The sequence below is a fragment of the Castor canadensis genome, chromosome 9 (assembly GCF_047511655.1).
Source record: "Castor canadensis chromosome 9, mCasCan1.hap1v2, whole genome shotgun sequence".
In the NCBI taxonomy this organism is placed as follows: Eukaryota; Metazoa; Chordata; class Mammalia; order Rodentia; family Castoridae; genus Castor; species Castor canadensis.
Genome location: NC_133394.1, coordinates 153,945,506 through 153,971,228, shown reverse-complemented (window position 1 = coordinate 153,971,228; position 25,723 = coordinate 153,945,506). Strand labels below are relative to the sequence as shown.

Genomic DNA, 25,723 nt, shown 5'->3' with positions numbered 1-25,723 from the left:
CCTAGGTTGCTGTGTTGTTTTTGGTTATTATCCTGGCTGGAAGAGGCAGTTTTGGAGTCATGCACTTGGGCTTCCATGGTAGCTCTTATCCTACAGGCCAAGCCACTGATAGCTTGTGTTCTTCCAACAAAGTACATCCATTCTAAATCCATGAGACCTTGCTCAGGTCCTGCTTGTGAGGCTCTGCAGTCCCTCTAGGGTGAAGTCTCTTTTGTCTGTGCCAGTTACCAATTGCCTCTTAGCTATAAATTGCAGCCTTCATTGCACTGTCTGCAATACTGGAGCTGGACCTTGAAAACACTTGGCACAGTGCTAAGCTTTGTCAGCAGAGGGTGCTGGAGGGACACTGCCAGAGGAAGGGGCCTCCCTGGGTCCTGTGCTCCCTTTCCTGCTCCTGCAGATCTTGGCCAGTGCACCAGACGCCCAAGAGCATTCTCTCCATCCCTCAGCCAGCTCTCCAAGGCAGTGGCAGACTAGGGCTGGGTACCTACTTGCCAACCTGTCTGTGCACCTCAGCACACTTGGACCCTCCAGCAGGCTACATCTATACCCTCTCATAAGGGCTAAATTTCAGACTTGAATGACTCTTCTAAATTTGCCCCTTTCAGCACTCTACTTCATCCCTAGAGAAGGAAGCTGCTCCCTATGTCTGCTACTTGCCTCTTTTAGAGTTCTCTTTACGTCTTAGTGGCTACTCCTGACCAGTTAATAGTGCTTTAAACATTCCCTGTTCAACTTACTATATGGTTTCTATCCCAATTGGATTCAGATGCTCCCTCAACAAACACAATACTGCTTGGCTAGGTTGTTGTGACTTAATAACCAGAAGAGGAAGAGGTGACTTCAAAAAAGAAAAAACCTGAACTTACAATGTACAGTATATATGAACAATTTTATATAAAGTGATATATATGAAATATTTTAAAAAGTGATATATGTGTGTGCATATGTAAAACATTTAAATAAAAATGTGGGATTATAGACTTTGGTTTTTCTTTAAAAAAAAGAAAAAATTCTTCCTAAAGCATTACAAAATAAAGAGAAAGCATGCATAATTCTCCAAGACAGAAGCCTCTGCACTGCTTTCATGCAAAACAGGGGAGAGGGAAGACTGGTGAGGAAAGTGTCCCAGGTGTGGCTACTTCTGCATGTCTCAGAGGCATCTGGGACTCAAGATTTAAGTTCACTAAGCCAAAGGCTCCCATCCTATATTTCAGGATCTGATATCCTCACATCTTTGGTAGTATTGAGGTTCGAATTCAGGGCCTTGCACTTGGTAGGCAAGCACTCTACCACTTGAGCCATACCTCAGCCTGTACACCCACTGTTTTTGAGAAATAAAGACACTTTATTTTCTTTCCTCAGTAAGATACCTGCTATAAAAATGTACGAGGTTCATTTTGGTGGAAAAGGCTTAAGAAAAATTTTGACAGCAGTAAACTGACAGCAAAGAGCAATCAGGAAGGCATTACAAAATCCCCATGAAGAGGAAGGGCCTGAAGGAGGGCAGTGGAAGGAAGAACTAAAACCAAAGGCCTTTCAGAGAGGTTTTGGTAATTCATTGGATAAAAAACATTTTATATTTATTTATTTTTTGGTGGTACTGGGGTTTGAATTCAGGGTCTCAAACTTGCTAGGCAGGCACTCTACCACTTGAACCACTCCACCAGCCCTTTCTTGTGTTGGGTATTTTCCAGATAGGGTCTTGCAAACCATTTGCCTGGCTGGCTTCGAACCATGATCTTCCTAATCTATGCCTCCCCAGTAGCTGCAATTACAGGCATGAACCACCAGCATCCAGCTAAGATTTTATATTTTATAGACATAAAAATAATATGTTTACTTACATATTCCTGATTAGAATGAGTAACAGATCTATTGTCATTTAGTTCTATATATCTGTCCCTGAAACTGCAAAATATTTCCACTTAGACAGTGGAAATAAAAATGAGTTTCATATAATGACAAGATTTTAACAAATACTTACCTTTAGAAGTCTTGAACTTTCCTTTGGTGGGGGGAGTTTAACTCAAGGCCTCTACTGTACCACTTGAACCACATTCCCTAGCCCTTTTTGTTTTGGTTATTTTTCAGACAGGATCTCGAGCTCTTTGCACAGGCTAACCTCCACCTGTGATCCTCCCAATCTGTGATACCTCCTGAGTAGCTGAATTACAGGTGTGTACCCCATGCCCAGCTATCTTTTATGAATTTGTAATGCTTATAAAAATACATTATTACTAGAAAATACCACTTTTCCTGTAAGCTCCAAGAAGCTAAAAAGGAATTCTAATAAATGTATGCTAATGTTAAATGTTAATTTCTTTTTATTTTTTGCTGGTACTGGGTTTGAAATCAGGGTCTGGTAATTGCTAGGCAGGCATTCTATCACTTGAGCCATACTCCTAGCTCTTTTTGCTTTTGTTATTTTTCAAATAAAGTCTTGCATTTTTGCTCAGGGTCACCTGGATCACAATCCTCCTATTTATGCTTCCCACTGTAGCTGGGATTAGGGGCACACTACCATGCCCAACTATTAGTTGAGATAGGGTCTCCCAAACTTTTTAACCAGGCTGGCCTCAAACCATGATCCTATCAAATTCCACCACCCAAGTAGCTAGGATCACAGGCTTGAGCCTCAGTGCTCAGCAAAAACATTAATTTCTATAGCCACTATTACAAACACATTTGTTGGCTATATCCCAACAAATTCATGCTTAATCATATGCATAATCCTATATATGGCACCTGGTCAGACCGCCCTGAAGTCATTCTCCCCCAGTATCTGCCAAACACTTTTGCCAGCATTGCTGAACAATAAAATGACAACAAAAATTTAAGTCAGAAAAAACCAATTCTGAATATAAAGGTGTATGAATTAAGGTAAAAAGCTAAGCTATAAAGGGGGACCTCACCCAAGTCTGGCAGTGGCAGTGAGTCCAAGCCATCCAGCCAGCCTGGGGCGGGGTGGGGGGGGGTGGAGAAGCAGCCTTTGGCAGGGTGGAGAACCTGGTGGGAATGGCACTGGGGTTCCTCCTCAATCCAGGGGGTCAGTGGGGGTTGCTCCCAACCTCTGAGCCCATCCATGACTCCATCCCTATGGACCTCACTCTCCCTGACTAATCCCATGATGGTGGTCATGATCTCCCCCACTCCCATACTGTCCCTGCAGCAGTACATCCCACAGGGGCCCTCCAATCACAGACCTGAGCTCTGTGCCCCCAGAACTAATAGCCAGCCACCAAAGTTTCCACATGGCCATGGACAACCCCACTGAGGTCTCTGTAGATGTTAAGTAGAGCCCACTATGGGCCATGTTGGGTCTGTGCCCTTGGCCTCTTAACTTTTGGCTTGGTGCTTCTGTTCTGTAATTGCATGTCTTGTCAATCACATCCTCATTGGTCCTCACAGTGCCTGGGCTCAGTGCCTGGGCTGCTGCCCACCATAAGGTTATACCAGTGCCAGGTCCTCTCCCCTCCTTCAAGGGTAGACAAGGGAACTTTGGTTATTTTTAGCTTTATTTTTGTAAGCCTTTTTGGGGTTAAGATAGACTTACATTTTGGGGCTATTTTTATATGAAAAATCCCCATCTCGAATTGGAGAACATCATTCTGAGTGAGGTTAGCCTGGCCCAAAAGACCAAAAATCCTATGTTCTCCCTCATATGCGGACATTAGATCAAGGGCAAACACAACAAGGGGATTGGACTTTGAGCACATGATAAAAGCGAGAGCACACAAGGGAGGGGTGAGGATAGGTAAGACACCTAAAAAATTAACTAGCATTTGTTGCCTTCAACGCAGAGAAACTAAAGCAGATACCTTAAAAACAACTGAGGACAATAGGAGAAGGGGACCAGGAACTAGAGAAAAGGTTAGATCAAAAAGAATTAACCTAGAAGGTAACACACACGCACAGGAAATCAATGTGAGTCAACTCCCTGTATAGCTATCCTTATCTCAACCAGCAAAAACCCTTGTTCCTTCCTATTATTGCTTACACTCTCTCTACAACAAAATTAGAGATGAGGGCAAAATAGTTTCTGTCCGGTAGCGAGGGGGTGGGAGGGAGAGGAAGGGGGCGGGGGGGGGGTAAGGGAGGGGGTGGGGGAAGGGGGGAGAAATGACCCAAACATTGTACGCACATATGAATTAAAAAAAAAAAAAATCCCCATCTCCTGGGTCCCTTCCAAGTCTAGAATGTGATCTCTTCCTCCAGGCACCTAGTTGGCTCTGTCCTTCGCAGAGTAGGGGGTGGTCAGTGGTACCCTGAGAGGAGAAAGAGGGTGGGTACCTAGGTAGTAGTCCAAGGAAGCTGGTACTTAGGGGCTATGTTATGCCTTTGTTATTCTAGTCACCTGTATAAAACATCACATAAAGTGATAGAGGTAAACTCATAAATCAAAACAAAACCTAAGCTACAGTCACACAAAAGCCAACACCACAATAGCATAAAGAACAAGAAGTAAGTTTATTTCTCTCATTTTCTGAGGTGGAAGGTCTTGGTTGGCGGTGTAGCTGCTTCAGGAAGCACCCAGGGGCCCAGAGTCCTTCCAGCATGTTGCCCCACAATCCTCTAGGACACTGTGTGCAGGAGTGGAGAGGAGTCATTCAGCTTCCGACGGATAAAAGGAAGGAGGTCAGAGAGGAAGCAGGCCACTGTCTTCAGGCCTACCCTGGAAACAGCACATACCACTTAAGCTCACGCCCTGCTGACAGAACCTGGCCACTTGGTCACATCTGATGCAATGAGACTGAGCTATGTATAGCAACCATGTGCTTCAGAAGGGAATACTGGATTCTCACATGATAGACAGCAAGTGAGCTCTGCCAAAAGGGTCTTTGGAACAATATAAGAACGCCTGTGATTAGGAAGTGGTTGCCATAAACTTCAGACAAGGAGCAAGGAAAGGATTTCAAGAAACCCTGAGCTCTAACAATGTGAGTAGCACTTACTTAAATGGTCTCACATTAATCCATTATGCTGTATTTTAAATTTCTGCATTTGTAGGATTTTTTTCACACAAAAAAGTTTTAAAATAAAGATGTATGCTTTTCTCAAGAGAATCTAACAGTGTAATCTTTACTGAATGTGTGTTTCGCAACACCTCAGTCAGTTTAACAGAGTAGGAAAGTAGATTTCAATGTGACAAGTACCCAGGTCTAATGCTGTTTGGTTTTCCTTAATCACTATTTGTAAAAGCAAATATTTGTTCTTTATATTTAGTAATTTCTGAGTTCAATTTTTATACTTATATGGTATGAAATGGGCTCATAGAAATAAAAGGCTGATTTATAATATTGTTCTTCTACAACAGTTCTTATAAGAAACATAACAAAGCAGCTCAGTGAGAGACAGAGTCCAGGAACGAGTCTCAAGGTCCAGCATCACTCACTAATAGCCAACCAGCAATGTAACTTTAATTCATATTTGTCTAAGAAGAAAATGAATGGGAATAGGAGAAGGAATGACCCTAAGGTGGCCCCACAATGCTTGCTTCTTGGTGTTCCTGTCCCTTGAATAGTGGGTAACAAGAGGTGAGGTCATGTTACATTAAGAATGTAGTATCAGTCTTGCTCAGGAGACTCTCCCACTAGCTTTGAAAAGCAAGCTGCGTGCTGCAGGCTCCTGTGGAGAGGACCACATGAAAAGAATCTGAGGGCAGCTTCTGGCCAACAACCAGGAAGAAATGGAGGCCTTCGGCCTGAACACCTATCACAGTCTCAGAAGAGAATGCTTCCCCACCCGATCTCAGATGAAACCCATCTCTGGCTGACATCTAGACTGAAGCCCTGCAGAGGCTGTGCAACAATATATGTGTTGTTTTAAGCCAGTAAGTTTGTAGTAACTTAGCAATACAAAATCCTTCTGAAAATTCCACTATTTTTTCAAATCCGGCAGAAAAATAATACCTTGTTTTTCCATTATCTTTTGCTAACCTTAACAAAAGTGAAGATTTTAACAGGGTACTTGAGAGGAGCATGACAAAAGAGATGGGCTAACTACCACACATTTTCAATAAGAACCACCGGGTGAATTTCATTATGCTTATCAGGTTTTATTTATTTATTTGGTGGTACTGAGCTTTGAACTCAGGGCCTCACCCTTGCTAGGCAGGCACTCTACCTCCTGAGCCATTCCACCAGCTCTGTTTTTGTGTGCTGGGTATTTTCATGATAGGGTCTCCCGAACTACTTGCCCGGGCTAGCTTGGAAGCTCAGTCCTCCTGAGCTCTGTCTTCTGAGTAGCTAGGATGACAGACATTCTTATTAGTTTTTGAAGTGACTTTCAACTTATTAGTTTTTGGTTGACTTTCAACTCTGTCAACCAAACATTGCTCTATTATTTTTTAAATATAAGGAAAGCCAGGTGTTGTGGTACACATCTATAATCCCATCACTCATGAGGCTGAGGTAGGAGGATCACAAGTTCTATGAGAGCCAGTGCTATACAGTGAGATCCTGTCTCAAACAAATAAACAAACAAAACAAAACAAAACCAAAAAACCTAGTAAGAATTCTGGTTGTGGACTGAGTATTGAGTACTTGTTAGTGTTTTAAAGGGGATAAAATTAACATATTTAGGTTAAAATAATTATCTTTACTATGCTTTTGTTCCCACTAAAACATATGAATTACTAGATACGTAGTCCAAAAATTCTTACTGGTTTATGTATTAGTGATTCTTACTATAATGAGGCATAAAAGCAACAAATGCCTGAATGTGAACAGATCAAAATGCTAAGTGCTGGCTAGATGCAGTGGCTCATGTCTATAATCCCAGCTACTGGGAAGCAGAGATTGGGAGGATGGCAGTATGAGGCCAACCTAGGCAAAAAAATTAGTGAGACTCCATCTCAATCAGTAATTCTGGTATGGTGGTGCATGCCTGTGATTCCATCTATGTGGGAGGCTGTAGGTAGGAGGATTGTGGTCTGAGGCTGGCCTGGGCATAAACCCAAGACACTATTTAAAAAAAAAATAGCTAAAGCAAAAAAGGCTGGTGGCTTTAGTGGTAGAGTGCCTGCCTAGCAAGTACAAGGCTGAGTTCAAACCCTAGTACCACTAAGAAAAAGAAACAGAAAGAAGAAATGTTAAGTACTATTATATGTTAACCAAGAAATTGTGTTTCTAATGTCTTTTGTGCTAATAGTTGGCAACACTCTCAGTTATTTCATCTTACCTCATTACTTAATACTTCACTCCCTCATAACTTACTCTGCAGGAAAAGAAACAAATTTAGAATAAAGCCTGCTTTGCCAGTAGCAAAACAACCCTCTGATGTTAGACATCTCAGTCATACTTATAAGTGTGCACTGTTGCGCTATCATAAACACATACACACCCCCCACTGGTCTGTCATCTATACGTCACATCTTTATGGCACTGTCATTCGTAGCCGTTGAAAACACTTCTTGCTAGACACGGTGGCTCACAACTATAATCCTAGCTACTGTGGAGGTGGAGCCAGGAAGGATCATGGTTCAAGGCCAACCCGGGCAAAGAAGTTCTCAAGACCCCATCTCAACCAATGAATGCTGGATACAGTGGCTCATGCCTGTCATCCTAGCTAAGCAGGAAGCATATATAAGAGGATCGTGGCCCGGGATGGTCAAAGCAAGACCCTATACGAAAAACAGCTAATGGAAAAAGGCGGGGGAGCGTGGCTCAAATGGTAGAGTGCCTGCTTAGCAAGTGCAAGACCCTGACTTTAAAGCCAGCACCTCCAAATAAATAAATAAATAACCCACTTCTGTATGTACCACGTGCAATGGCAAATACCATGTACAGATTCGGTGAACTGAGAGCCAAGCAAGAGGCACTGTGAAAGAGCATCTCTTCGAAAACACTTGGTCCAGATTCTAGGGGAATGTATGACAGAAATGCTTGAAACAAGAAAGTCATTATTTTAAAGCAACAGGGTTAAGGGACTGTGAAATTCAGTCAGCACTTCATGGGAATAAAGGAGATAGGAACTGAGTTTCCTTTGCAGGCATCAAAGATCCCTACAAAAATAAAGTTCTGCAGAGTAACCGCGCTGCCTCATTTCACTGTCAATTCTTAAGTCGTAAAAATAACTAGCATTCAAGATAATAAATGAAAAATTCATATCTTACTTACTCTTTGCACTCTCTCCCCAATTCTCAGACTCCACTAAATCACCTGAATGCATAGCAGACATAATCTTCTGAGCAACACTGGAGAGTGGGGTATCACAGAGATCAAAGCCTACATAAGCCTCACAATTTTCCATTTTCAAAGTCCTAAATGTAAGATTGACATAAGATAAATACTAGTTTTGAGATTTCAAATAAGTAACACCATTAAATTATTTAGAAATTTTATGTATTGAGACTTTCATTTAACAAGTTTGAATTAATAACTACAGGAAACAGGTTTTAATCATTCCATAATACAAATAAGATAGTAAGGATTTAAAAAAAAACCAAAAAACAAACAGGAGGCTTAATTGGGGAATCACAATAAACAGAAAAAGAACTTTTTTTCTAGTTAACCAATTATGAACCAAGCAACATACTTCAAAATATTTTCACGGTTTTGAAATACTAATCTTCAAGTATGCAAACCTGATGTTATAGAAGACACACAAGCTGCCATCCTCATGTTGGTCAGCCCCATTGGCCCTAAATGGGACAGTTACAGATCAAGCATCTGGTCACACATCTAAATTATCTGGCACTAATTTAATTTGCTACTATAAGCCAGGAAAGCAGGTGACATACTTTTCAACATTATTTGAGAAAAGGAAAACTTAAATGCTCTATTCCAAGAAAAGGAAAAAAAAAAAAAGTCACTCAAGTGAGAAACTGGTAGTTGAATCTTAGGTGAAATTTATTGCTAAAATTATTTCTAGTACACTAAAGCTTACTTAATAAAAACTTAAATAATAGATACAATAACGGCCAAAATGTTTTTGCTCAATAAATTACAAAAGTCAACAGAGCTTACTGCCACATAAGCATGCCCATTTTCTGTTATAGGTGAAAATGTCCATAAAAAACACCTAAAATATGTAGTTTTTAAGATTGGCATTCCTTGTAATAAAACAGGTAAGAAATACTCTTGCAGCTATTCCCTATAAAGCTCACATGCTCTATATGGGCGGATTTAACACTGGCCATATAGAAAGTAGGCTCTCAAGAAGCATTTAATGGAATATGGTTTGATAAGCTGCTTCAAACTCTAATTTCTAATTGTCCATGTACTATACTAACATTCCACATTAAATACAACTCCTGAGAGATCAAAATGCACATCATAAACCCTTCAAGCAACCACTTTGACATAATTTTGAACCTTAAATTTCAAATCTCATTATTTATGATGTGTAAGTCACTCAAAAGTCAAAGTACTATTGAACTGTCTTGCAGAAATCTTAAGCCCCAGAACCCAAACCCTACAATGAAAATGGCCAGTGGAGTCCTGACATTCTGTGGTACAAGCAACACATTTCAGTCTCAAGTCTACAGCAGGGAATTAAGGGGAAACAGTTTGAGCAACAGAATTTCACTTTGGTCAAATGTAAGAGGACTTGGCTAGTTCCCTGTAGTTCTTACCTACAGAGGATACATTCTAAACCCCAGCAGATGCCTGAAACTATAGCTACATTAATCCGGTAACTACCAGGGTTACTATGTGACTTTCAGGTAGGTAGAGTACACAGCAGTTATGCTGAACAGTATGGTGGAACTCACGTCCCAGGTGGGATAGTCTGAGGCTCCATCAAACTATGTAGAACCACACACAACTTAAATTTACTATTTCTAGAATTTTTCACTTAATACTTTCAGATCACAGTGGACCTCAGGTAACTGAATCCTTAAGACAGTGGAACTCAAGATAAGGGGGGACTACTGTGTTGTCTAAAAATTTTAAAGGCCAACTCTAGGTTCTAAAAATATTTTGAATACAGCAGAAAACATCTATTTAAAAAATAATTTAACTGTATTAAAAATACTTACATTTCATAATAATGTTTTTCCCTGTAAGTAAAAATTTACCAGGACTAATTGGCATCAAGCAAACAATTGAGTCATAAGAAAGCACTGAGATTCTGAACAAATGTGATGAGGGGTTTTCCCCTCATAACACTGATATAGGTTCAATATCCCTTATCGGAAATGCTTGGATTTCGAGTCCCATAACTGAAAAGAAAAAAAATTAGTTTAATTTGAAATGCTTGGGACCAAAAGCCTTTAAGATTTCAGATTCTGGAATATTTGCATATACATAATGAGGTATCTTGAGGATGGAACCCAAGTCTAAACATGAAATTTATTTATGTTTCATATACACCTTTTACACACAGCCTGAAGGTCTGTGTGCAATTTTCTACTTGTGGTGCCATGTCAGTGCTCAAAGTTTCAGATTTTGGCTGGGTGTGGTGGTATACACCTATAATCCCAGCACTAGGGAGGGGGAGGCAGAAGGACACTGAAGGCCAGCCTGGGCTACACAGCAATACCAGACATCAAAAAAAAAAGAAAAGTAACTAAAAATTTCAGACTGGAGCATTTTGGATTTCAGGTTAGGGATGCTCAGTTTCTCTAACACTTCAGTCCATGAAATGAATGTTCCACTGAGCTTAAATTTAAAAATTCATGTTTATTAGACAGTCTCCCTCTAACACATAAAACATTAAAACATAGCATGTAGACTCAGTTTTCAATAAATTTTAATCTTTAAGACCAACAGCCTTCATCTTTGATTGACTTTCTAAATTTTCCACAACATCTTTTAGATAGTCTCCATTCTTTAAAAAATATACATATAATTCTCTTTCCATTTGATGCAATTTATTAGATGCCAAAATTTGTCTTTTTGTCTTCACATCAGCAAGAATATCAGCAAGAAGATGATTGAGCTTATTTAATTGAGATTCAACTTGATAAAAGTGGTCTGTTAATTCCTAAAAGAGGAAAAAATAGAAAAGAAGAACTCTTTTAATACGAGAACTTTATTCCGAACAGTAATTATAAATTTAAAAACATAATTTGCAAGGAAAGACTAAGTGATTTAATAACTTCCCACAATCTTAGCAATAAACTGCAAATAAAAATCCCTAATAGGCTCATAGAGTCTATGAGAATTAACTACAACTTTTGACAGGTAATTTTAAGTGATTCAAAGCAAACTCTCACTTCCTTAGAGGAGACTGTTCTGTGTGTTCATGTGTTCAACAAACATTACTAAATGCCTACCAGGTGCAAAGCACTATTTTAGAGACCATGGATACAAGAATAAACAAAGTCTCATGGAGTCTATATTGCTTAATTAATCAAACTTTCTTTTAGCCTGACCTATTTACTATAGATGTTAAATATGGAGAGAGCCTTGAAGAGAAGTCCAATGAAAAAGAATTACTACCTCAACAAAAATCTCCATTTTTCTTTTCACACTGTCTTACAAGATAGAGTTATACACTAACATTCAACAAAAACCATCCTGACATATAATTCTGTTCAAAAACCTAGACATGCTGGAGCCTCTGAGTCTAGTAAATTCAACTTCCTCACTTCCTAGCATTTAAAACCATCTTCCAAGTTTTCAGAGCATTCTACTCTTAAAATTCTACCCAGTATCACCACAAGTTCTGAGAAATCTGCAGCTTTAACTACCTCAACATGCCACAGCTGTTCAGGTGGTTCACAGCATCAGTCACCTGGGCAACTTGTCATGCTATACAAATTCCCGTACCTCACTCCATATGGACTAACCCACTCATCTCTGCAAGAGCCAGGAATCTCATGTTGATAGGCTCCCTGGTGACTCCAATGTTCAAGTTCAAGAACGATTGCTGATGACCTGCCATAAATGCCAGTTTCACAGAGTACTTCTTAAATCACATTTCACAAAGTACCTTCAAAAGGGCTTAAGTGGCAGAGTGGCTGCCTAGCAAGCACCAGGCCTTGAGTTCATACCCAAGTAGTGCAAAAAAAAACCCCTCAGAAATAACAATTTTACCTTTAATCTCAATACTAAAGATCTTACAGTGCTAAAATAATACTTCTACAGATACTAAAAACTGTTCAGCTTCATAAATAACAAAATTGCAACTAAAAAACTGACATGAATTTTTATACCATGATGAGCTAGGGAAAAGCATTAACTAATTATACCTAATGGTACCACATATTAAAAATATGATAATTAGAAAATTCCCCCATTTTAGGTATCCTAGGTTGTATTTTCACATCTTAGCATATCTAAATGAAAACACATCTTATAATTGAGAGGATCATGTGATTGTTTCAGTCAGGTACTCCTAAGAAATGTTTGCTTACCAACATTCTTTTCAATTTTTAACTTTATTTTTGAATTATCATTCATTGATAATATCAGGGAATTTCACTGTGATAACGGCATATGTGTGTACGGTATACCTTGAACAATTTCACTCCTCCATTATATTTTCATGTGCATGTATGTAGTGTACTTCTATCCTCTCCACCCCTCCTCTCTCCCACTGGCCCCCCCAGTGACCCCTCATATACATTCCTGCCCCATTATTATCATCAGCAGCAGCATTTAGGTCTAGGTTCCATGGATGAGAAAGAACTTGTGATCTCACCAACACTCTTGATGTACAGTGTAGAAAAATACAGTGAACTGTGATCCAAAAAATAAGTTAGAGGAATTCTAAGTTGAATGTGAAGCTTTAGGAATAAACACCCTAACCGTTTTAATTGGTTTATTTATCCCTTTTAATGTATACCCGAATGATATAATAAAAACCTACCTATACCTAAAAAAGCCTTTCTAATAAATATGAAAAATTTTTTAAAATTCTCGATAAGAAAGCATGTCAGTTTCACTAGAAGTTTTTTCGTTCTTAGTCATTCATAAAGTGATGGCATATTGTATGATCAATGGTGTCTACTAGACACTTAAAATAGTGCTGGTGACATAAATAGATACAATTCCTTAAGAAAGGAATATAGCAGTATCAAAGGTCAAAAAAGGTATGTATCTCCAGAAACTCTAGTGATCCTACCACCAAAAATAAATCTAAATGACAGTATCCAACAGGGCTGGAGGCAAGGCTCAAGTGGTAGAGCACCTGCCTACCAAGCATTAAAGCTCTGAGTTCAAACACTAGGACAGCAAAAAAAAAAGTATCCAACAATAAAATGCTATATACACAATGCTAATTAAAAACAAACAAAAACAAAAAGATAAAGACCATGAACATAACTAAAATGGTGGACCAAAATAACCAAAATAGAGTACTAAAGTACTATAACACTAAAAATTAAGGAAACTACTTAGAGATTGAAATTAAAATAGATAACACAGTGAAAAGAATTTAAAAAGTCCTGCAACTATTAACCTAAAGAAAGATGACATATTAGAATCAGGCCAAAAAGCATTAGTATCAAGACAAAAAGCATTAAAGGAATAGAGAGGGTTAATTTAAATCCACTCGGGTAATGAATTATTCACCAAAATTTTAAATTTGGATATAACTTATAAAATGGACTCAAAATACATAAAGAGAAAATTGACAAAACTATGTGAAGAAAATGTCAAATCCACCACAGTAACAGAGAGTTGACACAAAAATCTCACAGATCAAGAAGCTAAAACAAGAAATGGAAAGTCTTTTAAAAAGTTAATTAGTGATACCACTTCATACACATTAGGGTGGCTACTATCTAAAAAACAACAGAAAATAAATGTTGGTGAGGATGTGAACCCTTATGCATTGTTGATAAAAATGCATAATGGTATAGCTGCAACAGAAAAAGTAATTCCTCAAAAAGTTAAATATCAAATTGCCACATTCAAGCAATGCCACTCCTAGGTATATACCCAAAAGAAACGAAAGCAGGGATTCAACAGATCCTTGTACACCTATGTTCACAGCAGCATTTTTCACAACAGTGAAAACACGGAAAAATCCAAATGCTATCATCAGATGGATCAACAATGTATAGTACACATATTCAAGGAATATTATTCAGTTGTAAAAAGCAAAAACTTTCACACATGCTACAATAGACATGAGCCTTGAAAACATTACACAAAGTGGAATAAGCCAGTCATATATAAAAAAAAACTCCTGGTAGATTAAAGAACTAAAGTTGAACAGCATAACCTTAAGAATAAAATAAAAGAGACTGTCATATTGATGTTAAGGACAAACCTTAACAAATCATAGGTATAAAATAAAAAAGGGCAAACCAGAAGAATGTTAAGTGCTGTATTAAAATCCTTTTAATTTGTAATTTTTTTTTTTTAGAATGGTGTGGTGGTGCATGCCTATAATTCCAGTTACTCAGGAGAGATAGGATAATTGTGATCTGCAGCTGGCTGGGAAAAAACTAGACACCCTGCCTGAAAAAAGAAACTAAAGCACAAAGGACTGTGGCTGTGAGTCAAGTGGCAGAAGGCTTGCATAGCAAGCACAAGGTCCTGAGTTCAATCTTCAGTACTTACTGTGAGGAAGGAGGGAGTGAGAGACAGAGACAGAGACAGAGAAAGAGAAAGTGAAAAAGATAAACCACAAATATATTTCACATATATGATTAACAATAGACTGGCATTAAAATACGTAAAGAATGCCTATGAATAATTCTGTAAGAACCTAAAGAATAAGCAAAGGAGATGAACAAGAATTTCTCAGAAAAAGATGGCCAATAAACAAGAAAAAGGGAGACTCAACCTCCCTGATAATTGGGAAATATAGTGCAGAGGATATATCTCTGTGGTTTAGTGCTTGTTTAGCATGCATGAGGCCCTGGGTTTGATCCCCAGTACCACAAAAAAGAGAAAAAAAATATGGGAAAATACAAATTACAACCCTAACTGAACATCATTTTATACCCACAAGATTGGCAGAAATTTATAAATCAAACAATACTATATGATGAAAATGATATAAATAAATAAACAGTATTTTTAAAGACACTGCTGGTGCAGTATGGTACAACCACTTTGGGCAATAATTTAATATACAGGTTGAGCATCCCTAACCTGACAACTCAAAATGAAAACATTTTAAGCATCATGCTGGATTTGGTTCAATAACCAAAAAACAACGGAAAAATTAAAATAAAGTTTTGGTTCAGATTTTCAGATCGGGGATGCTCAACCAATAAATTGTATTTATTTATTTATTTTTTTGGCAGCACTGGACTTTGAACCCAGGACTTCAAGCATGCAAGGCAGGCGCACTACCACTTGAGCCAGGCCTCCAACGACAACCGGTAAATTTTATGCAAATATACTAATATCCAAAGAACTGTGAAATATGAATCTGAAACACTTCTGGTCGCAAGCATTTCAAATAAGGAACTAAACCTGCACCTGTGAAACTGAGTATATGCATACCGTGCAATCCAACAATTTCACTCCTACGTATGTGTACGTGGGTATACCAAATGCTCTTGCAAATATGCAACCGTGGGCATGCAACAATATGGTTAGGGTTTGACGTGAAATACCGCCCACAGGCTCCTGTGTTGAATGCTTGGTTCCCAGCTGGTGCTGCTATTTTGGGAGATTCTGAAAATGTTAGGAGGTAGGACTTAGCTGGAGGAAGTAGGTCACTGAGGACAGGTTCATGGGAGTATCTTGTTCCTAGGCCCTTCCTGTCTCTCTCTCTCTGCTTCCCTTCCTCTCTCTGCTCCCTGTCTGCCAGAAGGCGAGGGCCTCCTCAGCCACGCACTCCCACAGCTATGATATTATGCCCAGTCAATGGGGTCAAGTGACCATGGGCTGAATCCTCAGAAACTGAGCTAAAATAAGTGTTCTCTCCTTTATTTCTGTCAGGTATTTGGTCACCACTATCCCAAAATAAATAATACAGAGACTATCCACAGCAGTACAATTTACAGTGAAAACTTGAAGTAACTTATATGTCCACGGAACAGAAAATTATGAAATTTCATATAATGGAATACTAACTATATAGAAAACTATGAATGAACTATAGCATTATATGCATCCACATGGACAAGTTTCAAAAACAATGCTGAGAAACAAGTTGTTAAAGCATACAATACCACATGATAAAGTTAAAAGCAGATAAAGCTAAATATGTAATTTAGGAATACACACATGTACTAAAACTATAAATAAAGGCAAGCAAATGGTAAGCAAAATGAAGCACAGTAGTTACTCCTTGAAGAAGGGAGAGAATTCTATTAGGAGGAACATGTATTAGTAAGTGTACACAAAGGTTTTTAAAAGATAAAAGGGCAATCCTCTGTTTGCTAAAATGAGTAAAAACATACAGGAGTAGTTCTAATTTCTTTCTAACACAGCATCAACATTACATATCTTTACTGTGCCTGCAAATTTTATAAATTTTTAAATTCTGTAGTAACAATAAAAAATATCTGAAAAATATATTTAGATATGAATTAAAATTAGGAGATATAAAAAATAAATTTTGTGTTAGGGTAATGGAATGGAGAATTTTTCTCATGTTAATATCTTATTTTGTATCTTTTATAACAAGTGTTATTTTTAAAGCATTTTTAATACATTGAAACCCTCACCTGATCACTAAGCAAGAGCTGATTCCCTCCTTGATACAAAGCATCACAAAGCATGTCCACATCCTTATTCACTTTGGACAGAAAGGAAAAATGTTCCTGAGCAGATACTGCCAACTGATCTTGTTCTAGAGAAACATCCCGCTTCAATTTCTCAGCCACTTCCTCCAAGTTTCCAAGAGTTATAAACAATTCTTTTTTCTTACTGTCTCCTGCTAAAAGTTGATAAAGCCTAAAATGTAAAACAGAAAAATTACAGGGAAATATTCTCGTTAGTAGTTTTCAAAATTACAATCTACTGCATTTGTGTGATAGCTAAGCAACAACAAAAAAATATGGTGTGCTTCCAAAATCAAGCAACTGAAACCATTTCAGCTATAATAGTATTTCAGTACTGAAATATGAATTTGGGCATAGGAGTGCATGCTTGTTATCACAGGACTCAGAAGGCTAGGCAGGAAGATTGCAAGTTCAAGGTCAGTCTTGGCTACATAACAAATAACAAGTTTGAGACCAGCAAGATGCTCTCTAAAAGCAAAAAAAAAAAAGTGTGGGGGGGAGGGGCGGGGGGGGGGTTGTGTAGTGGATTTGGTGGCTCAAGCCTGTAATCTTAGCTACTTGGCAGGAGGAGATTGAGAGGATTGAGTTTTGAGTCCAGCCCAGGTAAAAAATTCATGAAACCCCATCTCAGCCAATGGCTGGGTATGGTGGTATGCACTTGTCAACCCAGCTATATGCGGGAAGCACATATAGGAGGATCTTAGTCTGGGCTGGCTCAGGCATAAAGTGAGACTCTACCTCAAAAATAACCAATGTAAAAAGGGTTGGCAGCATGGCTCAAGTGTGAGCAAGCATGAGGAGGACCTGAGTTTAATCCCCAATACTGAAAAAAAAAAAAAAAAGACATAAAAGAATTCCATCTTCCAAGACTTAAATTAAAAATTCTTCTTGACTTTAACTGCCATTCACCTACTTCAAAGTGTGACTTAGTAATACCTCCCAAGAAAACACTTCTTTCATAAAATACATCTATGATGTAGCAGAAACAGCAATGAACTTGAACAGAAGACCTACATCTGAGTTCTCAGTCATGTAAGACTGAAGGCAAATGAACTCTTAATTTTGGTATCCTAATACCTATTTTACAGGACTGTGGTTGCATTAAAAGAAAAAAACTAAAAACGTAAAAATGTAGGATGTAAACAATAAGGAGCTATTATGAATGGCTGTAATATCAAACTTTGGCTACTCCAATCTTGTCCATCTTAGGTAGCCAGTCTTGATTGGTAATATAAAATCTTGATGGTCCATGAGATCACCTTATACTTCAATCACTAATAACAGAGAAATCCATCAGCCTATAGGACAAATGAAAAAACCTAAGGCAACATCTTTCACACATCTGACAAAAAGGATGTTCTCTTTCTTATAACCAGTGTGTGTATACACACACTAATATATACATATATGCATTTACTTATACTTTTTACCAAGTCGTAATAGGCTTTACAAAATGCATTGAAGTCCAAGGCTGCCTACTATGGTTATGTGAATGAAACTACACAATTCAGTGAGGTGTCAGTTTACATAGAACATGATGATACCTCCCTGAAGTTGTGCAATGAGGCAGCCCAGTGCAAGTTGCTCATTTAATAGTAAGAAAACAGGTTATTTTACTCTAGTCCTGAGAAAAGTCAGGATAAAGACTTTTTTTAAAAAAAATGTAAGGTTTCATTATGCAACCCAGACTGGCCTGCAATGCGGGCTGGCTTCAAGCTGCAGATCTTCCTGCCCCAGTCTCTCGAGTACTAGGATTACAGGTAAGTACCAATATACCCACCTTAGGATACAGATTTTTTTAAGTTTATGGCTTTAGCCCTCTCATTTCAGGATCCTGGTACCATCAATTATTTAGATACTCAGAAAAGGCTTAGGAGCTAGTATTCACTCTTAACGACCTACATGACCAGAGGAATGAAGACTTCCACCCGCTACTGCCACCTTCTCCAATGCAGTCAGTCCCATGCCCAGCAGTACCTACTATACAAAGCTGTATTCAAATTTCCTGCCCCAAATCTAAATAATAGTGCCTAAAGGGGAGTAAAATCTTTTATCTATCCATTTCTTCCAACCCATTGACTTCTTTTCTAAAGTAGCTACGTTCAGACCTAATGTGAATGGAAGGGGAGCAAAAAAATAAAAAGGAAAAGCAGAAGAGAACAGAAAGGCCAAAACTGGTGTACAAATAATTTTTTTAAACTCATACAATTTCAATTCAAACTCTCTTTAGTATTTCACAAAAAGAAAAGAAAAAAAATAGTAAGGAAGCAATAAAACATACATACCGATGAGTAGAATAATCTTTGGTATCAATGGTATTCCTTGGATTTATCTGCTGACATACTGATGGATCAGCTAACATTTCTAATCGCTGGCAGAGCACTGTGTTCCTTTGACTAAGTTCTTGAACCAAATTTTCAAGCTGCCAGTATATGTCCCAATGTTTCCTCAATTCAATTTCATATGACAACTGTACAAGTTCAAATGATGCCTTTTGCTTTATCAATTGATTTAAAACTAACTCTTGTCTTTCTGTATAGTAATCTTGTTTAGCAATCTGAAGATCAAAATCTCCTTTTACAACTGGCATATTCAATAGCTGGGCATTCTCTTTTACCACAGCAGGCAAACTTTTGTCTTTCATATGAGTGATCTGTTCTTCAAGTTTCAGAATCTCACTGTTCAAGCTAGAAATTTTAGCATCCAAATTTTCTTTGTCAATTGCCTACAAAGAAAACCATTTACATTTCAAACTGCAGGTTTAAACTTAGAACAGGTTTTAAATGATTTTTACTTCTGTTTTAGATGGTCAGATAATATGCTCAATGAATAAAAACTAATTTCCTATTAGCACAAGCCAACTAAATTACAATTTAAAAAGGAAAAATAAGGACTAAATCAAGAGTAACCCAGTATGAATTACTCAACTTTAGTGCTACATATGTAGGTGCCCACACACACACACACACACACAGCAATGGCTGCAAAAACAGATCTTGCCATGCTTGTTTTACTCAATCATAACACATTATTACTCAATGAAAGTGAATGAATGATATTTAACGTCTCAAAACTATTTTGGTAAGTAGTCTACTAGGCCATTACTTGATCGTAGTACACAGAATTATAGGACTTCCTTCAGTATTAAATTTTTGTTAGTTATAGTAACTAACTTGGTGCAGGTATTAAGATTCAGAAAAGTTACATTTTTACTCAATAATCTAATGGTTATGTTAATAAGAAAGGAACCTTCCCAAGAGTGCAGATGGACACCTGCAATACATTTATACATTCTCAACAAGAAAACAGGGATTCAGTCCACTGAACTTGGAGTTGGACTTTATTAGCACCATGCTCTGGGCAGAGCAAACAAGGCAGAATACCAATAATCAAGCAATTAAGTCTCTGTCATCTATCATAAAAAGGAAATTCCAGTTTAGTCTATATCTGAAGTAACACAAATTTCAAATTCAGAATGCAAGTTAAGACATTTTGTTTAAAATAAACTATATAATGTGGTTGGAGTTATAATTGCTACTTCTGCCTTCCATTAATATGAGGGTCTATTTGTATGAAACACTGAGATGTTATCACATGTAAGTACTGAACAAAGAGAAAAATTAAAAATTGTAATTGTTTATGTACTTATAATCATAAAAAAATTATTAGGCTATATTTGTTATACGGGGGGTGGGGAAGATTCATAGTGACAATTCCAATTAGGCTTATATTGTACATTGGTTAGATCACATCCATCCTATCGCCCCCTCAACCCTCTCCCCGTCCCATAAATCCCCCTTTACAATGTACTCTAATAGAACATTAAATCCTGCATTCCTGACAACTGCAATGAGTCCAGTGTCATTTGTGTTTACCTTGCTGGTTAGGCCACGAAGATTCTCTTCCGTCCATTGTATACTTGACTTCATGCTTGAATTAGTTGCCTTCAAATGAATTAACTGATGCTGAGCACAGATATATGCTAGCTGCAGCCTAGCCATCTCTAGTCGTCTCTCCTCAAGAATTTCTTGATTATCACAAATAGATGGTGCTTGTATATCTAAAAGTTGAAAGTTTTCTTCATTTGAACTTTCAACAACTTCATGTATACCCTGAAAAAAGTGCTTTTTGGAATACAAGGTTAATGCTGCTGTGCTTTTCTCTTCTTGGCTTAGATATTTTTCCAAGGAAAGTTGAGATAAAAATACCATTGGATTTGTCCCTTCACCTGAATTAGAATGTCTGAAGAATACCATCAATTTATCAACTCCATCAGTAATAGCCTTAAGTTCATTATTGAGCTTAGTGTTCATGGCATTTAGAATTCCTTGGCTCTGCTTCAGCTTTTTAGTGGCCTCTTCCTGTTTAGCATTTAACCTCAGAGATTTGTGGCTAGTTACCGAAGCCATCAACTGGCATTTATTACGTCGCTGAATTTTTAGATTCTTTAATTTCTGCAGAGTTTGAACCTCATCCTCTAATTTCTCTAGCTCTTGGTCATCCAGTCTAGGTGTCTTCAAATCAAAAGCTTTACAAGTTTTAAGAACTTCATCCAAAGCTGACCCTTCTAGGATAGGCTTGCCTGATCTTTGAAGAATACTAAAAGCTTCCAATTCTTTTTCAGACAATATATTCTGTTCATTCACAGTCCCGCAAAACCATTTCAAAAATGATTCATCTTCAACAGTCTCAAACAGCCAGTCAAAGTCTTCTCCATTAAGAGTATCGGCTTTGGGATAACCAATGGTTTTTAATGTTTCCACAAACTCATTTCCACAATTCATGGCTCAATTATCAGTGTTTTGTATCTGCTACAGATTTGTAGTGCTGATTTTTAGAAAAAAAATCTAAATAGAAACAAAACTAATTTTTACATTAAGTCCATACAGAAGGAAATAATTGTTTAGAATCTATGATTCCTCCTGGGGGTGGGGAGAGAAAACAAGTATTAGACCACAAATAAGACGAATGTGTTTTTAAAAGGAAAATACAGGTAAATGTCACATATTTGGGAGTGAATGAACTGAATGGTAGTTGTAGCTGCCATGCTTGGTGCAAAAACATTTAGAGTATTTCTTAGGGAACTGCAACAGTAACAAAAATCTAACAATAAAATCTTATTTTTTCCAAAGATAAAATGGCTTAAAATACAGTATAGAACAAGCTTTTTTGAAACTCAAAGTAATGGATCCAAACAAACCCAAGCCACCATGTGGCTAACCAGCCTCTTTCCCCTTCCCTTCCTAGTAAGAAAATGGGAATCATTAAAGAAAACCTTTTGTTTTTGTTTTTACAAAGAATCAAATAAATCAAATATGTACCTCAATTAGCATTCACCAAGCTCCCAAGACTCAAAATCAGGCTTCAGGCTTCAGAACTGCCCACCTGTTATGCTCAACAGGTGCTGAATGGCCCACGATTTAAGGTCGCCAAGGTGACAATGACAGCTCCTGCAGATTAAGGATCCACGAGACATCTGACAATCTGAGGGCATTCTCTGCATTGTTTTATTTTGATCCCGTTTTGACACTTGTGCTCTTTAATAAAACACATTCATGAGGGCCACCAAATCGTTATTATAAAAAAAAAAAAAAAAGCCTGGCTGTGTCCGGCTACTGGGGAGGCAGAGATCGGGAGGATCGCGGTTCGAGGCCCACGAGGCCAGGCAGCTCCCAAGACCCCATCTCAAGCAATAGCAGGGCGCGATGGGGCGTGTCCGTCATTCCGGCTACAACGGGAAGCATAAATAGAATTGTGATCCAGGCCGCCCAGGCAAAGAGCGAGACCCTGGCTCCAAAACAACCGAGCAAAAAGGGCTGGAGGCGTGGTTCAATGCCTCGCAGGCGGGAAGCACGAAGTTCAAATCCCAGTACCGCCAAAAAATAAAAAATAAAAAAATCCCACCAAGCTGGCAGTGGTTGGTGACTGGGCTCCATCCTCCGCCCCTGGGCCCCTATTCATTGCCCCACTCCCCGCCCCCAAAGCCAAAGCTTCTCTCCCCAACCCACCGCAGGAGGGCAAAGAAAGGGAAGTCGCCGCCGCTCCCACAACCCCAGAGCCGCGAAGCCCAGCACCAAGATGCCAGCCCTTCACCTCAAGCAGCTTCCGGTCGTCTTCCTCCAGAGATGCCGCCAACAGCGCACTTCGCAGAGCCTCACGGGAGCGTCCGGATGTGCGCGTGCGCAGAAGGCCAGGGCGGTGTCGCGGGATTAACTGCGCAGGCGTGGCATGGAAGAGGGCGGGGCAGACGGGGCAGACCTGGGGGAGGGTGGGAACAGCGTTGCCTGTTTCCGGGGCCAGCATCCCTCCACCAGAGCGAAATGATTGGCTTTCCCGCCGGAGACCCCGCCCTTGTCTCCGCCCCCGGCCCGCCGCCCGGCATCCTGCAGAAGTGTACTGATTGGCTCTCTCTCCAGAGACCCGGCCCCCACTCCGCCCCGCCCCCCGGGCCAGCGGCCAGCGTCCTGCGGGGATCCTGCGCAGCTCTGTGGAGTGCGGTCTGCTTTGAGTTCTGCGTCCAGTCTCACGAATGAATGTTTCTGCCCACCGAACCCCAAATCCTGGTCCTACGGTAAAGAAAGCCTGCGGCCTGACAGTCCGACCGACCCCAGCCTGTCTTTCCTCTGGGAGTCAGCGTGTGTCCCTAATAGGGTCGCTCACCAGGCCACCGAGGCCGCGCGCCCAGTCCAGCAGTGCCTGGCTCGTTTGCGGGGTTAGCGATTGCGGGCTGTACAGTCTTCTACAATGAGCATTGTTTTGCAAAAGGACTTAACTCCCAAGCCCTCGCTGTCCTTCGAACAGAAACGACTTCCTCCACAATCCCATTTGCAAACCGTTAAAACATGATGCGTGTAAAGCATGGAATGGCTGCGTGTGTTTAACTCAGGAGGACAGACGTGCTCTCTAAGGAGGACGCCAGAAACCACACAGGCAGTCAATGGAAGAATGAATGCTGAAACAAAGTTGCTAAATTTGACGCAAATCTGGTTGATGCTCATCTGATCCAGGGAAACCAGACCTTTGGGGTATCAGTTGTATTGGTTATACTTTATTTCTACGGGACAAAATTCGGTGCAATTTACCAATCTTCTCTAAAGTTAACATACAGGTTTACAAGGTGTGGGTTTTAGTCATTAGTAAATAGTACTCTTCCACTCTGCTAAGGTGGCCCATTAGACAATGTTCTAGTCTAATGTGACTATGAGACTAAGTAGAATTCTTTCTGATCACTTTTCCTCTTCTCTTCTCCCCTCCCCTCCCCTTCCCTTCTTTTCTTCTTCCTTGGGACAGGGACTTGGTATGTATCCCAGGCTGGCCTTAAACTTGAGATCCTTCTGCCTCAGCCTCCTGAGTGCTGGGATCCACCATGCCAGGCTTGGATCTTTTTTCTTAATGTTTTTAAGGAGAGAAAAATTAATGTTCAAATTCAGTTTGAGTTGGAGGTGGGGCACAGCAGGGAGCTGAAGTTAGCTGGGTTTGGCCAGAGGAAGTAGAGGCTGTGCAGTCCAGACCTTCAAGAAATTTTGCTGAGGAGGCAAAGACAGAGAGAGGGAGAAAAAGGAAGGAAAATAAAGGGGGAGAAAAGGGAGGGGAAGAGAGAAAGAGACAGAGAGATGACACAAGATGAGGGGGTGGGAATGCAGGACTGACCCAGAGGATTTTGGTTTTGTTTTGTTTTGTTTTAAAGTGGGAGGAACTTGTGGATATTTATAGACTGTTAGGAGAAACTCAGAGGATATAGAATTAAAGATACCAGAAAGACAAGGGACTACTTCACAGAAGGAGCTCCATCAGAGCAGGAGGCACAATCCATAGCTTAGGAAGCCTTTCTGGACACACACTTTTCTTAGTGACTCCTGGGTGGTTTCCTGGCCCACAAACTCTCCATCCAATTTTGGGTTGCTGGCCACAGTTATTTGTTTGAAAGGTGTTTGTGAGGCCATAAAAAGCCATAAAAATATAGAGTAAAAATTGCAACAGTTTTAGCCTCTGGAGTACAAATGACAAACAGTAGCAATTACATTACACTTATTTCCAAGACAAGCTCACTTTCTTCCAATCAAAATCAGTTGGGATTTCAGTGGGGATGAAAGATAAAAGGAACCTAAGAGCTAATTCTCCCTCAGGAACCCTGCAAGAATATAATGAAGTAACCAGACCTGAACTCAGGACTGTGAGAATGAGTGTTTTTGCTATTTGCCTTTTCTCCCTCCTGGCACAAGCTTTTTTTTTTTTTTTCCTAATAATAATATTAAAAGGTTCTGGATGCTGTTTTCTGAGGTTATTTTTAAACTTTGCAGAGAGTGTGATGTTAGAAATTGGTTTTGGATGTGGTTTTCAGTGGCGGTGGTGGGACTGTTTTCCAGGTAATGAGGAGGGAGGGGGCATTTTTAAGCAGGGGAGTAACATTCTCAGTGTGTTAGAAGCTTGAGTTTGCAGTAACAAAAGTGACAAAAGGTGGAGGGGACAGCTGGCACAGGGTAACAAGGAATTTGGAAGGGCACAGGGAGCCCTGGGAGCTGGCAGAGAACCCTGGAAGCTCCTGGCCAGGAAGGTGTGGTCTGGGAGACTGACAAAATAGCACTACTTCCTATTCTTCCTGTTCCTCCAGAAAAGAACAGAAGGTTTGCCTTAGACCATGGGGTTGGAGAAGACTGTTTTCCATCATCTTGACATTCAAGTGACAAAGGTGAAAACTCAGTCCCCAAACTCAGGAACAAGTTTGGATCAGCACCACCAGGAACGGGGTCACCACAGTGTTGGTGGAGTCTTTAGAGCCAAAAGGAGCGGGTTCAAGAAGGCTGTCGAGCTTGGGAACCTGAAGAGCCCAGGGGAGGGGCGCTGGTAAGGGCCTCTGGCATTTTGAGGGGGCTGAGGCAGTGAGGAAGGCCAGCTGAGAGCACTGGCAGCTCCCTCCCCAGGGAAGACGCACAGCCCATTTCCATGCTGGAAAGGTCCTGTGGGGCAGGTGTGTCCCTACCTTGGCTAGGGATTAGGAAAGGAGGAAGGAGCTCTGTGAAAAGGCCCTGCCAGCAATCAGCCCAGATTAGCCCAGCAGCTGATCTGTGTGGCAGTAATCTCAGCAAAAAACGTGATGGGTAGGATGCAGAGGACTAAGAGCCCAGTTCCCAGATTGGGCTG

The 25,723-nt window shown here is 39.8% G+C and overlaps 2 protein-coding genes across 3 annotated transcripts in view; both read right to left on the bottom strand.

Moving 5' to 3' along the window:
* The window catches only part of Poln (DNA polymerase nu), a 137,932-nt gene extending 115,898 nt beyond the window's left edge, over nt 1–22,034 (bottom strand). The window contains exons 1-2 of the mRNA XM_020177295.2: nt 21,904–22,034; nt 8,121–8,263 (exon numbers count right to left, since the gene is read on the bottom strand). Of these exons, the coding sequence (XP_020032884.2) occupies nt 8,121–8,253 (133 nt within the window). The 5' untranslated portion in view covers nt 8,254–8,263; nt 21,904–22,034. The remainder of the gene's footprint in view (nt 1–8,120; nt 8,264–21,903) is intronic.
* On the bottom strand, nt 10,606–22,032 carry Haus3 (HAUS augmin like complex subunit 3). Of its 2 annotated transcripts, none has more exons than XM_020177289.2 (5): nt 21,904–22,032; nt 20,458–21,429; nt 18,868–19,307; nt 16,526–16,754; nt 10,606–10,929 (listed from the first exon to the last, which is right to left on the bottom strand). In XM_020177289.2, the coding sequence occupies exons 2-5, from the start codon at nt 21,364–21,366 to the stop codon at nt 10,696–10,698; spliced, it is 1,812 nt and encodes a 603-aa protein (XP_020032878.2). In that variant the 5' UTR covers nt 21,367–21,429; nt 21,904–22,032; the 3' UTR covers nt 10,606–10,695. The 2 variants fall into 2 exon arrangements, with proteins under 2 accessions (XP_020032878.2, XP_073898847.1); XM_074042746.1 differs by having other exon boundaries at nt 20,458–21,504; nt 21,904–22,029.
* Nucleotides 22,035–25,723: the final 3,689 nt, after the last annotated feature.

Excerpts from the sequence above, each read along its gene's own strand:
- Haus3 (XM_020177289.2), bottom strand. The coding sequence starts at position 21,366 with ATGAATTGTGGAAATGAGTTTGTGGAAACATTAAAAACCATTGGTTAT. Across the intron at positions 16,755-18,867 it reads AAAGATTATTCTACTCATCG|GCTTTATCAACTTTTAGCAG; the intron begins GTATGTATGTTT and ends TTTACATTTTAG. Across the intron at positions 10,930-16,525 it reads AGCTCTTGCTTAGTGATCAG|GAATTAACAGACCACTTTTA; the intron begins GTGAGGGTTTCA and ends TTCCTCTTTTAG.